General features: G+C 38.8%; 1 protein-coding gene across 1 annotated transcript; it reads right to left on the bottom strand.

The window, feature by feature from the left end:
- Positions 1-523: 523 nt before the first annotated feature.
- Positions 524-3,548, bottom strand: U2af38 (U2 small nuclear riboprotein auxiliary factor 38). The gene has a single exon (XM_090407053.1). It carries the CDS (start codon positions 3,284-3,286, stop codon positions 2,582-2,584), a length of 705 nt encoding a protein of 234 aa, XP_090263179.1. The 5' UTR covers positions 3,287-3,548; the 3' UTR covers positions 524-2,581.
- Positions 3,549-14,716: the final 11,168 nt, after the last annotated feature.

Here is a 14,716-nt window from a genome sequence, read left to right on the forward strand (position 1 = left end):
AAATTTTTAAATTAAAAATTCAGATTCTAAAATAATCAGTGAGAGGTGTTAGAGATCAGAAAAGAAGTTTGAAACGTATTCGTAAACTTTTTTTAAACAGATCTGAATCCTTATCTACTTGTCTTCTATATCCTTATTTGTAATCACATGATATAAACATTAAGTAAACGTGTCTAGTGGAACAAAGATAGGAGAGAAGTAGCATAAGTAGTGCTACACCAACGTTAATTCACTGCACTAATATGAAGTTATCAACAGGTGTGAGATGTAATTTTTTTCAAAATTAAAAATTTTGAAAAACTCAAAGAAAGGAAAAGCTACAATAATTTCATAAATCTACTACAAAGCAAGTTTTCAAAGGTGATGCTTAAAGTACAGAAATTTAGTACCAAAATACATCTCCTGCTTTTTTGAGAGAAAAAAAAAAGTAGACATAATAAACTTTAACGAAGTGTGAATTATACACTGAAGAAAACCAGTGGAAAAATGAATTAGCGATGAAAAAATCAGTCAAGAAGTCAAGTACATCATGACAAATCTAGTTTAATTTTTTCATTTCATTTTATTTTATAAAGTGTCACTTTATGCATACATACATACATCTCTTTCAAACACTCTTACACTTAGTCTCTGTTAATAGTATAATGATTTGCTACACAACTTGTTAAAGAGCTTTGTCTGCAAAATAACATGGCAAATTAATGATTACATACATATATGATCAAATTATATGGGATGATTAATGATAAAATAAAACAAGGCACTGTTTTCAATGAAACAAGATTGCAAAGATTAGAAATTAAACATTTACAATGAATATTGTGATCATATTTAAGGATTAGCAACAGAATCTAAGGCTTTCAGAACTCTAGAATTTTATTGTCCATTTTAACATAGAAGCAAATAACTAAATCAAAAGGTACTATGATTATGGAACAGTAATGAGTAATGTAAACTTGAATGCAAGAGAAATTTCTTGATGTCCTCTTTAAACATAACATACTAGTTAGCTATTTGACACACTATACAATGCAAGCTTCACAAGGTGTGCCAAAAGCTGACTAAATATTAAAAGTAATTAATGTCTCAATTTTAGTTTTCTTGCTTTTAGTTATGACTAAAGCAAGAAAACTTAACTCATTCCCAAAAGAAAAGTAGCATTAAAGATAATGCACTCTTCCTTAAATGCATCTGAATTAATCTGTGTCATTCTAACAAATCAGAATGCTAACACACTTATATTCACTGGTGTTCAACTCAACATTGTTTCATCTTGATAATACAAGCGTGAACTTTAAATATGAATAGTGATTTCTGTTTCAAGTTCAAACTAAAGGTCAGAATGACGTTGCCCACATCCATTTTGGAATGCTTATTCTTAGAAATGAACTAGAACTGATTGATTATTTCTGTGAGAACTGACATTTATCAGAGTGTAATAAATAACACCCGACAAAATTGACTCTGCAAGAATATGAGTCATAGTAATGCATTTCTTTTTCAGTTGCATCTGAATCATAGAAGAAATTTTACAGTAACTCACATGTTTAAATAAGCTTCAAACAGACCCAATGCATTCAGATTAAGTGACCAAAGCCTATTTTAAAATTATTTTCCTGGCTGTTAACTATGTACATTAATATGAAATAAAATGTGAAACAAGAAACTTAAAGAAAGGGGGGGAGGTCAGAAAACAGAACAAATCTGCAACCATTACTGACTATGCACATTAACCAGAAAAGTTACTACTGACTGGATTAAGCAATTTAAGTAAATCAGATTTATGTACCACCTGTCCATTATTTTTTTTTAAAAGTGATGATATGTAATAACCTAATCCATGCACTATCAAGGTGGAATCGGATAATAAAAAAATAGGCACATAAGGAATTCTATTACAAATATCCAAACTTTTAAATTTCAAACTATTATTATTAGTCGTGACACCTCCAAGGAATCCGAAGACTCATTTCTGATTAAAACATAGTACAAATCTGGCCAATGTCTTATATTTTAATCTTTTACATTTTATAAGTTCAATTTCAAATGGAATTACTGTTACTTATAATAAATATCACCACTTATAATCCAACGTATATGGGGTTTGTTTTGATAAATATACACTATTTGAAATTTTTCATTCTGATGACATTAGGTTACTTTATATTTATTCACCAAGACAATAAATAACACATACTGAGCATATGGGCGATTATAAGTCAGGGAATACAGGGTTAAATCCTGCAATAATAAAAGATAAAAAAATTGCTCAAAAACTTTTTTTTTATTTTAGATTAACAGAAACCATACAGTTATATGTATTATTATTATGGGTAACAGAATTCCATGTTTGCATATTGTTCAAGAGCTTCATGTAAGCATAGAAATTGTGCAGTGCGAATTGCAATTAAACAATTCAGATGTTTAATGCTTGACATAACAATGCTAAAGAAAATAAATCGAGCTGGTTACAGAAATACTCACTTTTATTCTACCAGAATAGCATTTTTGAATAGCAATACTGGAAAAGGACAAGTTCTGAGTCCTGAAAACGACATGTAACATATTCAAAATGAAATTATTAAAATCGTCCTTCTCTCTCTCTTCTGTCTCTGTCACGATCGCGACTTCGAGATCGCTTCCTTCTCTCTCTACTGCGAGAGCGACGCCGTTCACGACTCCGGGAGCGTGATCTCGATCGAGATCTTCTTCGTCTCTGACGACCATATAATTCACGACGCAACTCTCGAGAAATGGGTCTCAAATGCATAAAATTGCAAAATCCACTCCTGGTACATTCGCCCATTTCGTACTGGCGGCAACAGGCTTCACGAAAATCGGTGACAGGTGATAATTCAGCATAGATTGGACGCCCAGCAAACCAGCGATTGTTTAATTCTGCAACGGCTTTTTCAGCATCCTCTTCTCGACGAAACTTTACATAGACATTTCCTACAAGATGATCCCCGAGATTATCACACACATTCATTTCTTCAATCTCTCCATATTTATCTTCCAGCTCTACAAATACATCTTCAAAGAAATTGTCGAAATGCTCCTGGTTTTGTTCTTCTGTCATACTAATCAAGTGTGATCCATCGGCAGACTGCGCAGAATTCTGTGGATTGTGATACAAGTTTTGTAATAAAACAGTCTGACTAAATGTTGGTCTATTATGAATGCGAGAACAACGATCCCCATGTCGACAAGCCCCAATTTTGAAATAAAAGGAGCAGTTAACTTTGTCCTTTTCTGTACCAAAAATTGAAGCTAAATACTCCGCCATCTTCTCCTATTCGAGAAGCTTCCGTAACAATTGCACTACCTTCACATTCGCAGCTACACACACGTTGGAAGAGTAACGAGGCTGCCAACTCTCAGTCCCAAGATGTTCTAAAGTAATTTTTACCACATAAACATGCGTTGTGTTTAAATAAAGACACCCACGTAGTACAATTAACTAACACTAAATAATAAGATAATGAACAATAAACTAACCAGCACACCTTCGAAAAAAGACGTACTATATTATACAACAGACAATTGAACCTGCCAAATCTCGAGCAAATATCCACTTGGAGTCACTCTAGTGGTAGATCACATTTCCTCGTCTTCAAGAAATTCACTTTTATTAAAATAATATTAATTAAAATTAATCCAGATTCTAGTGGATTAATTAAAAACAAATACTAAAATCACAAAATGTAGCAATTAAAATCGATGGTTATGTATTATATAATTTATAATATTAAATATATAGAAATAGAATACTGAATTACGTAAATATTATTTTTGGAAAATTTTCTATATGTTCAAAAACATACACTTATATACAACATTTCTTGTTTATGAGAAGGACTGTCCCATAGGACAGAAATATATATGCAATAATAATCAGGATCTTATTTCGCGTGATGATATATGGAGTAAGGGTAAGTGCAGTTGGGCTGAAAATGAATGTTGTTATCTGCTGCTAGCGTCACGTAACCCACTACTCAATTGAGGCAGGCCCCGAATCGACATATTTCGAGGGCAAAAACAACTAAAAAAAATTGTATCTCGACAGAAAAACCACATTTTTTTTATTAATTAACTCATTTTACCCATTTTCTCGAATTTAGGGCCAGCAAAATAGTGCTTGCCTAGGAGCTGTATATAACCTAACAACGGTCTTATCTGTTGCTCATGTTTTTAAAAGACATACAGAAAACGGAGGAATGATGGATGCAGTTCACTAGACCAAAAGGCTAATATAGTGCTAATATATGTATTACAAGGATAAGGACAGATTAGATAAAAAAATTTTGCAAGAAACAAAAAAGCCAAGCCTATACTTTGGTAGCAATTAAGGTAAGAAGGCTATACTTTCTCCACTGATGGATGGTATGAAGTTCGGATTTTAAGGCACTGGTTGTAGACATCATAAAACGTGGGATGTTTGATCACCACATAGTTTGTCGAATGAGTAGGAAGAATAAAGTGTTATGTCATCAGTCATCAAAACTGTGGATAGATTAATTAGTGAATGAGAGTAGGTTCCTGCCATGGGAACTGTCCTCTTTAAAATCTATCTCTCCGAAATTTAAATTCCTCAATGATTATGTGACTACATTCATTGTATTAATCTGCTGATGCATGTCTTCCACCTCTGGCACCTTCTGGCATTTAATAGCAAACAGTTTAAAATATTGTCCTATTTGCTTTATTCTCCCACCAGACTGACTCAAAGAGAACCGCCATCTGTCCGACTGACCTACTCTTCATGGCTATAATACAGCTATCATCAGCAGTACCCCATCCCCATTGTGTCTCTGAAAATACTAAATTAATCACATTCTATATCCGTAACTAGGTCACCTACTATTAACCAAATCTAATAATGCATATAACTTTTGGCGAGGGGTTGCACTAACCAATGCCAAAAGATCCTATCTGTTATTCCTGATGTATTTAGCAGTGGTATGTAGAAACTTTAGCATCCCCTCTGTAGCAGCTACCTTTACATCCTTAATTGACTATCTATCCCAATGGCTTTAACAGGCCTTTAAAGCCAACAACCTTCCAAGCATGCTTGCATTTCGTAACCAAAGTACGAGGATTAGGATGGTCACCCCTATGCCTCTAAGTGTTCCTGACTGTATCCCTGTGTGTTCACGGGGCCTGCTTACGGGATGAAAAACCTCAGATAAACTGAAGGAAAGACCCTGCTGTCCACGCCCAAGACCAGCTAACTTGGCTATGGCTGAGGAAGATCCTTCAGATCCTCACATGGACGACGGGAATCGAACCTAGGACACTCCTTCCCCCCGGTATATGGTTGCGAAGCGCAAAGCCACCAGGCTACCCGGGTGGATCTTTAATTGACTGCCCATTTGATATTATTGCCTGAGAGACTAGATTCCATATTTGTTGTTCATTCATACACTCTCATTTGATTCATGGATGCCATCATACGCAATAAATACACTGCTGTCCAAAACCTAAGGACGAACATTATTTCTAAACATTATAACTGCCAATTCAGAAGAATGAGGTTGTAGCAATTTGTATAACTCACGATTTCAAGTAGCAAGATGATACACTTTCAAATTTTCGAATCTCCCGCAAAAGGCTCACGTGGTAGCACTTATCAGGATAAAAGGCAAAAGGCTGCCATAAGCGAATTGTGTTTGAAGAAAGCACTTTCTTTTCGTTTTCGTGAAGGAATAAAGCTTAAAACCTGGATGTCTTGTCATATCTCTAAGACATTATGTAGATAATTTCATGTGGGGAAAATTTATTGAAAAGGTTAAAGAAACCTGCAGAATTACTGATTCTGCCAGATAGTCTGGGATCTCACATAGCATTGTATCCAGACTCTGCACAGCTTTTTAAGCCAATGGAATGTATTCCATTCGCCTGCTAAGAGATCTCCATTGCTCTCCCACGATGCATGAACACAGACATTTCGTTATATTGTCAAAACGAAATCGATGCACCACGGGAGGTCAGCTCTCAAGTCAGCTCCATTCAACGGCAGGTACACGGATATTTCGACAAACTATGACAAGAAATCTGCAACAAGTTGGTCTATACGACTGAAAACCGCTACAGAGTAGCGGTTTTCAGTCGTATAGACTAACTTGCCACACTGATGGGTAAAACTCTTTTTAGATGAGAATAGTTTTAGTCTTTCCCCCTTTTCCAGACGTCACTTGTCTGGCGTAAAAGTGGTACTGCTTACCATCGCGAGAATATTCTTTAAAGTGATAGATACGGTGATGCTGGGGTCATGGTGTGAGGAAGCATTATACTTAATGAACGCTCTGAGCTATACGTGCTGGAAAAAGGTAATATGAAGTAGTGAGCCATAATGCAGCGAAGTTCAAGTAGGCGAAGTTGAAGATGGCGTAGTTTCTTCCTTTTCCAGACGTAAAGGAGGAAAGAAGGAAATTCTCCAGGCGAAGAATTCAATTTTATGGATGAAAATGCCACACTGCATCGTACACGAGCATTGGCGGTACTCTCTAATTGTGGTTTAGTATTATAATTTTCCCAGTAGTTTGACATTATATATATAGAAGTCACGGAGGGTGTCCAACAGGACATCCTCCGTGACTTCTAGGCTTTATTCCCATGGTTCTCTGACTGCTGTCCCCTAACACCCTGATTCTCCAAAAGATGTGTCAAGGCTGTACAAATCAAACTCAAGCACACCATAACTGGCTGAAATCAAGAACTTCATCCTCCTTCAATGTTTATACTAAAGCCCGATATAGATGCAAGAAAACTATCAATTCTTCCAAAACAGAACTTGAACGGATAAAACGGAGGTAAATTGCAGCCTGCCCAATCGCAACCGTTCCTTTTGGTTTCTTGCCAAAGCAATTGGTCATACGTTTTGCCTAACCTACTCCCATTTCTATCATACCCAGATGACTTTATTACATCATCACCCGCAGAAAAAGCTAATCTCCTGACTTCACACTTTGCCTCCATCGCACGAATAACTGACAATGGTAAATTCTCCCCAATCATTACAGATGCCCAACATACAATGCCCCTATATCCTGTTACCAGAAAGAGATCAGAAACCTATTGTCTAAATTAGACACAAAAAAGTCTCCTGGACCTAAATGGCATTCTTCCAATTGTCCTAATGTGCATCACAACTGATTCCTATCATGTGCCACTGTCCATACCTGTTATTCCGCTGGCATCTATCCCAAAGCCTGAAAATTGGCCTGTATTGAACCCATTCTTAAGAAGGGTGACAAATCATTGCCATCTACTTACCTCCCCTATCTCACACACTCCAGTACTATCTAAAATGATGGAGAAAGCCATCAAGTCTCAACTCCTACACTACCTTGAAGACACCCAGCTATTAAGCGAAGACCAGTATGTATTCTGTCACTGTCAATCAGTAGCAGATCTTCTCACCCATCTCCGGACAAATGTCGGAGAAATGTGGTGAATTTCAAGTGTTTGCACTTGATATCTCTAAAGCTTCTGACTGGGTCTGGCACAAAGGCTTACTAAGCAAACTCCTATCATTTGGACTGTCTTAACATTTCTGCAGTTGAATTACTAGCTTTCTGCCTGGACATACACTATGTGTGATGGTAGATGGATCCTTATCCTCTCAGCATCCAACTAATGCAAGGATTCCACAAGGTTCTGTTTCTCACCAACTCTCTTCCTTTTGTATATCAATGACCTACTTCAGTTGACCTCCAACCCAATATACAGTTTTACAGATGACAGTACATTGCACTCCTTCCTTTCATTTGACAAATCTCACTCTACACAACTCACTTCAACCTACAGAACATCAACTACCACTAGCCTCAATTTTGATCTCCAAGCCATCTTTTAATGGGGCTCAGATAACCTCGTCAATATTAATGCTAGAAAAACCCAGTTTTGTCTTATTTCTCACAAAAAAAGAACCACTTCTGCCAAGTATTATTTTTTTGATAACACTGAAATTTCTAGACAAGATGAGATTTCTCTTCTCGGAATTACCCTGACATCAGGTCTCTCCTGGCATAAACATATCACAACCATTGCATCCTCAGCTTCCATAAAACTAAGATTTCTCTTTTGCTCAAGACACTACTTCAGCTTTAAACAGCTGTTAACCTTGTACAAATCATAAATCCGCCCAGCTATCGAATACTTCTCTCACATTTGGAGTGGTGCTCCTAAAAGCTCCTTCAAAATGCTTGACTCAATACACAGGAGAGCAATTAGATTGATAATGACCCATCTCTTACCAGCTGATTTCCCACACTTTTACACGGACGTTTGGTCTCTGCAATCTGTGTATTCTATAAATATTTCCATTTCAAATGTTCTTCTGAAATAGTATCAATTATTCTCCTACTTAGTAATAAGCCGATTGGAACATGCACAGCTGCTGTCCGTCATCCCTTTACAGTTCACCTTGAATCCCCCAGAGCAAGTGTCTTTTCCTCCTTCATCCTTACTACTGCTGTACTGTGGAACATTATTCTTCCTGACGTGTTTCCTCAAGGAATACAATATACAGGCTTTTAAATAAAATGTAAACAAGTTTCTCTTTTCCCAACCCACTATCTATGTACGGTACTAATGTACTATAGGTTGATCAACTAACCTCTCCTGTATGGTTCAATATAAAAAAAATTGTCTCGATGAGTTCTGCACCAGAGTTGTTTCCTATTATATGTCGAATGTTTATGCTTCCTTCTCACTTCCACAGGCATCTACCCTACACGCTGGAAATTAGCCCAAGTCTAACCTATTCCCAACAAGGGTGATAGATTCTTCTCATCAAATTATTTCCAAATCGTTCTCCTCACTGTTCTCTCTAAATTAATCGATAGAACCATCAATAACCAACTTCTATGCTATCTTGAAAGTACTCAACTAATAATCGACTGCCAGTATGGATTCAGTGATTGACGTTCAAAGAAAATCTGCTCAACTATGTCACACACCTCTGAATAAGAATCAAGAAAGGTTTGGCGATTTCCATATAGTTGCACTAGTTTTTTCGAAGTCTTTCGAATGTGTCTGGCACAAGTGCTAACTAAATAAGCTTCCATCATTCGGCTGTCCCGTGACTTCTACCACTGGCAACCCAGTGGTAGAAGTCACGTCCATCAGTGGTTTCTCACCTGATGGACATGCCTGATGGTTCCCTGGCTTCTAACTATGCAAGTAATGCTCAGGTTATAAGAGATTCTCTCCTCTTGCCCATCCTGTTTTTTCATACATCAATGACCTTCTCTAGTTGACCACCAATCCAGTACATAGTTTTGCCAATGAGGGTACATTACACTCTTCCTTCTCACTTGACAAACCTTGCACCAAAACAAACCACCACAACTAAAAGTGCCACAATGTCTGCAAGCTTAAATTCTGATCTCCGATAGGGCTCGGATAACATTCTTTACTTCAACGCCAACAAAACGTAGTCGTCCTTTATTTCCTATAATAAAGAACCAATTATCCGACCCCTATCTTTGACAATACTCAAATCGTTAGGCAAGGTGTGATCTCTCTTTCTCTCTCTCTCTCTCTCTGTTATTGGAATTACCTTGACATCAAGCCTGAATTGTCATAAACATATTACCACTAGTGCCTTCCTGGCATCCAACAAATTAGAAATCCTCTTTCGTTCAATATATTACTTTATCTTCGAAGAGCTATTAACTCTTACAAATTACAAGGCCCCTCATTCATTGAGTACTGCTCGCAGATCTGGGGAAGGTTCGATAAGAACTCTAAAAATACCCGAGATGAGAGCAGTAAGGCGGATTAACGAATCATCTCTTTCCAACTCTATACACTGTCGCACAGGTGCCTCGTATCTACTTCATGCATCTCATCTTCTTTAAATACAATGCTTGGAAAGAAGTCAAACGTGCACCATAGTGTGAGAAACAGACTGCCATGGCACCCACTTTAATAAGATGTAGGGCCTCCTTTCTCTGCGATGACTGCAGCAGTTATACCGGACATACTTTCCACAAGCAGACGATAGCAATTAATGGGGATATTAGACCATTCTTCCTGTAGGTATGTAACCTGGACAGTTGTAGCGCAGGGGTCTCTTGACCTCACTTTATGCTCTATTTCATCCTACAAATGTTCAGTAGGATTGAGATGAGGACTCTCTGGAGGCCAGTCAAATGTGACATTCATGTCCACAAACCATGCAGTTACAGCAGGAGCCTTATGACATGGTGCACTGTCTGGCTGAAAGAGTGGTCAGTTCCATACAAACGCCATAAAGTAGAAGCATTGTATTATCCAGAATGTTCAGATACCTCACCATGGAGTTCAATGATAGTATCATCACAGAGGTCCAAGTTTGGCCTCGGACCTCTGTGGTGCTACTATCTACTAGTAAAACAGAACCATACCATTATACAGCCAACTTCGAAGTCCATCGTTGGGGTCACGCTCTCTAGTAAGAGATGTTCACCGGGTATTTGCCGCACTCAGACTGTCCATCTTCTCGGTACACGTCCCACTGTAGACACTCTTTGCACCACTGAAAGCGATGCTGCATATTGGGTCGAGTAATATGGGGCTTGCATATTGGTACTACCATGGTAGTCCCTGTTGGGCCCCTTGTGTCTGAATCATTTTGTGCAGATTCGTGTTCCAATCTATGGCTAGAACTCTGCATTCAAAGTGTCGGCTGCCGAATGGTGGTTACGTATTATCCTTCGTAGCAACATTCGGTCACTTCCGGTGAGTGTGGTGGGTCGTCTACTCTGGGTGTCGGGTAGCGTTTGCAGTTGACTCCCTACGCTTCCATCTCAGTATACTATCAGTGACTGTTGACCTCTGATATCCCAATTTGTCAACGATCTACCAAAGAGATAGGCCTGCAACATGGCATCCCATCACAACGCCCCTTTCAAACTTTGTCACTTCTCTTCTCAAAATAATTTCACCCGTACAGAGCTACACTAACCTTTGAGCATTATATTCCTCCAATTGACAGGCTACAAACACGTGACTCCTTACATGGCACGATGTACCTCACCTATGGGCGACTCCCGTAGACATCTTTCCAGGCAGTGTATTTTTATGATAAGTGTTCATGAGAACTATCCACAACAAATCCGCTTTCTCTATGAAATCCATTGAAACACATGTAGCCACCACTCACCATCCCTTCACGAACTTCATACTCATAGAACACGTTTCTTCCCCCCCCACTTTCATTCCTACTGCTTCTGTATTGTGGATCAGCCTTCCCTCCCATGTGTTTCCCAAGGAATACAATGCATAGGTCTTCAAATCCAATGTGAATAGGTGCCCCTCGTTTCCCATTTCTCTTTCCATACACGCTAGTAATATACTACAGATTGACTAACGAACCTGTCGTGTACCCAACATGAGAAAAAAAAATTATAAAACAATAAAATCCTTCAGCTTAATCTTACCAAAAGTGGTTAAGTGTCATATTATCCATCAGTCAGTAGTTCAATTGTAACGTAAATTGTAATTGGCTGGATGGGTGAAACAAAAATGCTTTTCTTGTTCCCCTCTATCTGTGTAAGTGATACACTGAATGAGGTATTATTGAGCTACCTGCTCGGCCTCTTGGGGTCTGAGGCTAGTTATGTTCGGTATGTAGTAGAATTGATTTTGGTCTTCTGTATTTGCAGTGTATTGCTTCACTCTAGTTGTTGGCTTGTTTGATCGGTGGATTTGAGTGCAGATATAAGGGATTTAAGAATGGATATAAGGGATTTTTACTTTTCAGTGGATCTGGGAGTTTCTTATGTACCATGGAGCATCCAGAATCATTCTTAGGCACTTATTCTGGATTCTTTGTAGTTTTTGTATGTTGGTTTCTGAGGTATGACTCCATGCTGGCATAGGTGATGACTGGGAGAATTACAGTTCTGTATAGAGTTAGCTTGTTTCTTAGATCTAATTTGCTTTTGCAGTTGATCAGGGGGAGGGAGTAGAGTTGTGCAATTACTCTGGATGTCTTCACTCCTGTTAGTTTAATGTGATTACTAAATAGGAGTTTGCTATCCAGTTTCACACCAAGATACGTAACTTCTGTTACTCATGGGATCTTGAGTCCATGGAGCTGGATGTCATCCTTGCTGGTGACTTTTTTCTGGAGAATAAAGTTTTAGTTAATTAAAGTTGTGTTGATGCTGTCTTGCAGCCTTCTAATTGCTAGCTGAGGGCTGCGAGATCTTGATAGTATCGCAGTGTCATCCGCATATAATGCTACAATGATATTTCTTGGGTTTGGGGGGATATGAGCTGCATAGATCGAGAAGAGTAGATGTGATAAGAGGGAGCCATGTGGCATGTCTGAAAGGATCTTGCGTTTGGACACTGTTCCGTTTAGTTTGATTTGCATGTGTCTGTCACTTAGGTATGCTGTAATTAGTTTGACTAGTTTTATTGGAAACATAAATTGTATAAGTTTGTAGAGAAGACCCTGATGCCATACCTTGTCGAAGGCCTTTGCTATGTTGATGAAGACTGCACCCGTGTGAAGGTTCCAGTTAAAGTCTACTGCTATATATTCTACCAATCGGTGTATTTGTTGTGCTGTGGAGTGTCTCTGCGGAATCCGAATTGCTCGTCTGGGATAAGTCTGAGCTTGTCAGTGATTGCTTGTAGCCTTGTGAATATAACCTTTTCAGTGACTTTTCCAAGACTCGATAGGAGGCTAATGGGTCTGTAGCTTTCTGGAAGTTGAGGATTCTTGACTATCTTTTTTATAGGTATGATATCTGTTTTGCAGGTTGTTGGGAAGTGCTGAAATCTGATGATTGCATTGGTTATGTTAACAATGTGTATTATTGCATTTCTTGGTAGCCACTTTAGTGTTCTGTTAGTGATGCCATCAGGGCCTGGAGCCTTTTTGTTGTTCAATTGTGCTATGATTTTAGTTATTTCTCCTGGGGTAGTGGGGGAGATGGGTTCTGAGTTATCAGTGAGATGATTTAATGATTTCCTTACCTGGCGATGAACTTTATAGATGAAGTTAATGTTAAGACTTTTGTACGATGGGCTGCACTGCTCTTCCAGGTTGTCTATAAGGGGTTCTGCCTTTTCCTTGTCTGTGTGCTATTCCTTTTTGGTTTGTATAGTAGGTAAGGGCTGCCTTTTGGTGCATAGGATTTTTACGAGTTTCCATATGGAGTAATCTTCTCAGTTGATTGTGGTTAATTTGGTTTCCCATTCTTGATTTCGGTGGTTTTGTAGAGCTTCTCTGACTTTTCTGTTCAGATTGTTTAGTGTTGTTTTGTCCTGTGGGGCTCTAGTGTTGTGATATCTCTTTCTTGTTTTGTTCTTGGTTCTAATCAGGTCCATGATTTCTTCTGGGATTCTGTTGGTGGAGTGGTGGAGAGTGGTTTGCATTACTGAGGCTATTGCTTTCTGCATTTGGCTTGTTAGCTTGATTATGGCTATATCTAACTCTTTTTTTGTGTATGATGGGTGGTGGACCAATGTATTCTGGTAGAGTTTTTGCGAGTTTGTTCCAAGCTATAAAGGAGTGCTGGGGTGAGAACTGTTCTTGATTGCCTAACCTGAGCTGAATGGGGTTGTGGTCTGATAAAAGTTCTTCTATTGTTTCTAGTTGGTATTGGTATGGGATGTTTTTTAGTATTACGATGTCCAGAACATCTGATCTTCCTGTTGGACTGTGATGAGTGGGATCAGTTGGTCCAGCCACTATGGTAGAGTTGTGCATTGCATAGTTGTATAAAATGTGTCCTTTGGTATTAATGGATGAGCTAAACCAGGCTGTATGTTTGGAGTTGAAATCTCCTGCTAAGATTATGGAGTCTTTGGATCCGAGGATGGAGTCCAGGTCAGATATCAGTAGTGGGATTCCAGGAGGGTTGTACGCTGCATAAATCTTTAGACTGCCTGCTTTGCTGGTGTGTACCTCCACTCCAGTCACCTCTAGGTTCATAGTTGGGAGGTCAGGTACTGAGTTGTGGTTTAAGTAGCTTTTTTATATAGACAGTGCCTCCTCCTCTTGCACCAAGTCGATACTTTCTGTACATGATAAACCTCGGAGTCTTGGGTTATTTGCTGGTCTGAGGTGTGTTTCATTGACTTGAGTGATGTCAGGTTTGTATCTGGATGCAAATTCTTGGAGTTCCAGGATTTTATTTGCTATTCCATTTGCATTCCAAGCTACAATCATTAATGAGTTTGGTTTGTGTTTTCTATTCATGACAGAGGGCTGTTAGGTTGGTTTGTGTTCCTTGTAGCAATCTCTTTCGGGAGGAAGATGAGTGGCTTGTCCTGCTAAATTCTTGCAGCATGGTGGCAAGCGAGGCAGTTAAGATTGTTTCTAAATTGGAGCCTAGCTATTCGTAGGATGTGGGGTTCTTAGGTCGTGCGCCTCTGCATACGTTTTTTTCATGTTGGTTGACTGTGTTCTCTCCTGTGTTGTTGGGGTGAATTGAGATGGCGGGTGAGTTGCCTGCCTGGTAGTGGAGTCGTTGGGAGGGGATCTGAGGTTAGTTCTTGTTATCCCACGATTTTTTGGGTTGGACATTCACTCCTCGTAATTGGCAGGGTGAGGTCCTCCACAATTAGCACAGCGTGCCGGTGTTGTTTTAGGCTTGGTGCAGGTGCTACTCTTATGTTCTTCACCGCATATTAACTATCTGTAGGTTGCTTTACAGAGCTTTTGGGCATGCCCAAACTTTTGGCATGTATGGTATTGTCCTGCTGATGC

Source organism: Typopeltis vanoorti, chromosome 17 (assembly GCF_054136105.1).
Source record: "Typopeltis vanoorti isolate ZY-2024b chromosome 17, IOZ_Tvanoo_1.0, whole genome shotgun sequence".
In the NCBI taxonomy this organism is placed as follows: domain Eukaryota; kingdom Metazoa; phylum Arthropoda; class Arachnida; order Uropygi; family Thelyphonidae; genus Typopeltis; species Typopeltis vanoorti.

Excerpts from the sequence above, each read along its gene's own strand:
- U2af38 (XM_090407053.1), bottom strand. The coding sequence starts at position 3,286 with ATGGCGGAGTATTTAGCTTCAATTTTTGGTACAGAAAAGGACAAAGTT.